General features: G+C 75.2%; 1 protein-coding gene across 1 annotated transcript in view; it reads left to right on the top strand.

Annotated features, from left to right (window-relative positions):
- The window catches only part of LOC106899830, a gene marked incomplete at its 5' end in the record, with an annotated part of 26,058 nt that overhangs the window by 12,656 nt on the left and 13,188 nt on the right, over positions 1-214 (top strand). The window contains one exon of the mRNA XM_014961756.1: positions 41-208. Within this exon, the coding sequence (XP_014817242.1) occupies positions 41-208 (168 nt within the window). The remainder of the gene's footprint in view (positions 1-40; positions 209-214) is intronic.

The following is a 214-nucleotide window of genomic DNA, read 5'->3' as shown; positions in this document are numbered from 1 at the left end:
GGACGAGGACAACACGGATGGGGACCCCGACACCCCCCAGGAGAGCAACGGCACCCTGGGCAGCCCCGAGGACTACGGGGGCTTCCACCACACCGTGCCCGTGCCCACCCCGGCCTGCAGCGCCCGGCAGCTGGCGGCCGCCGCGGCCCGCCGCGATGCCCACCTCTACTGGTCCATCCCCAGCCGCCTGGACCAGCCGCTGGAGGAGGCCGAG

Source organism: Calidris pugnax, unplaced genomic scaffold (genome assembly GCF_001431845.1).
Source record: "Calidris pugnax isolate Ruff unplaced genomic scaffold, ASM143184v1 scaffold871, whole genome shotgun sequence".
Lineage (NCBI taxonomy): Eukaryota > Metazoa > Chordata > Aves > Charadriiformes > Scolopacidae > Calidris > Calidris pugnax.
The sequence above is the reverse complement of the archived record's forward strand: the minus strand, read 5'-3'. Positions and strand labels throughout refer to the sequence as shown.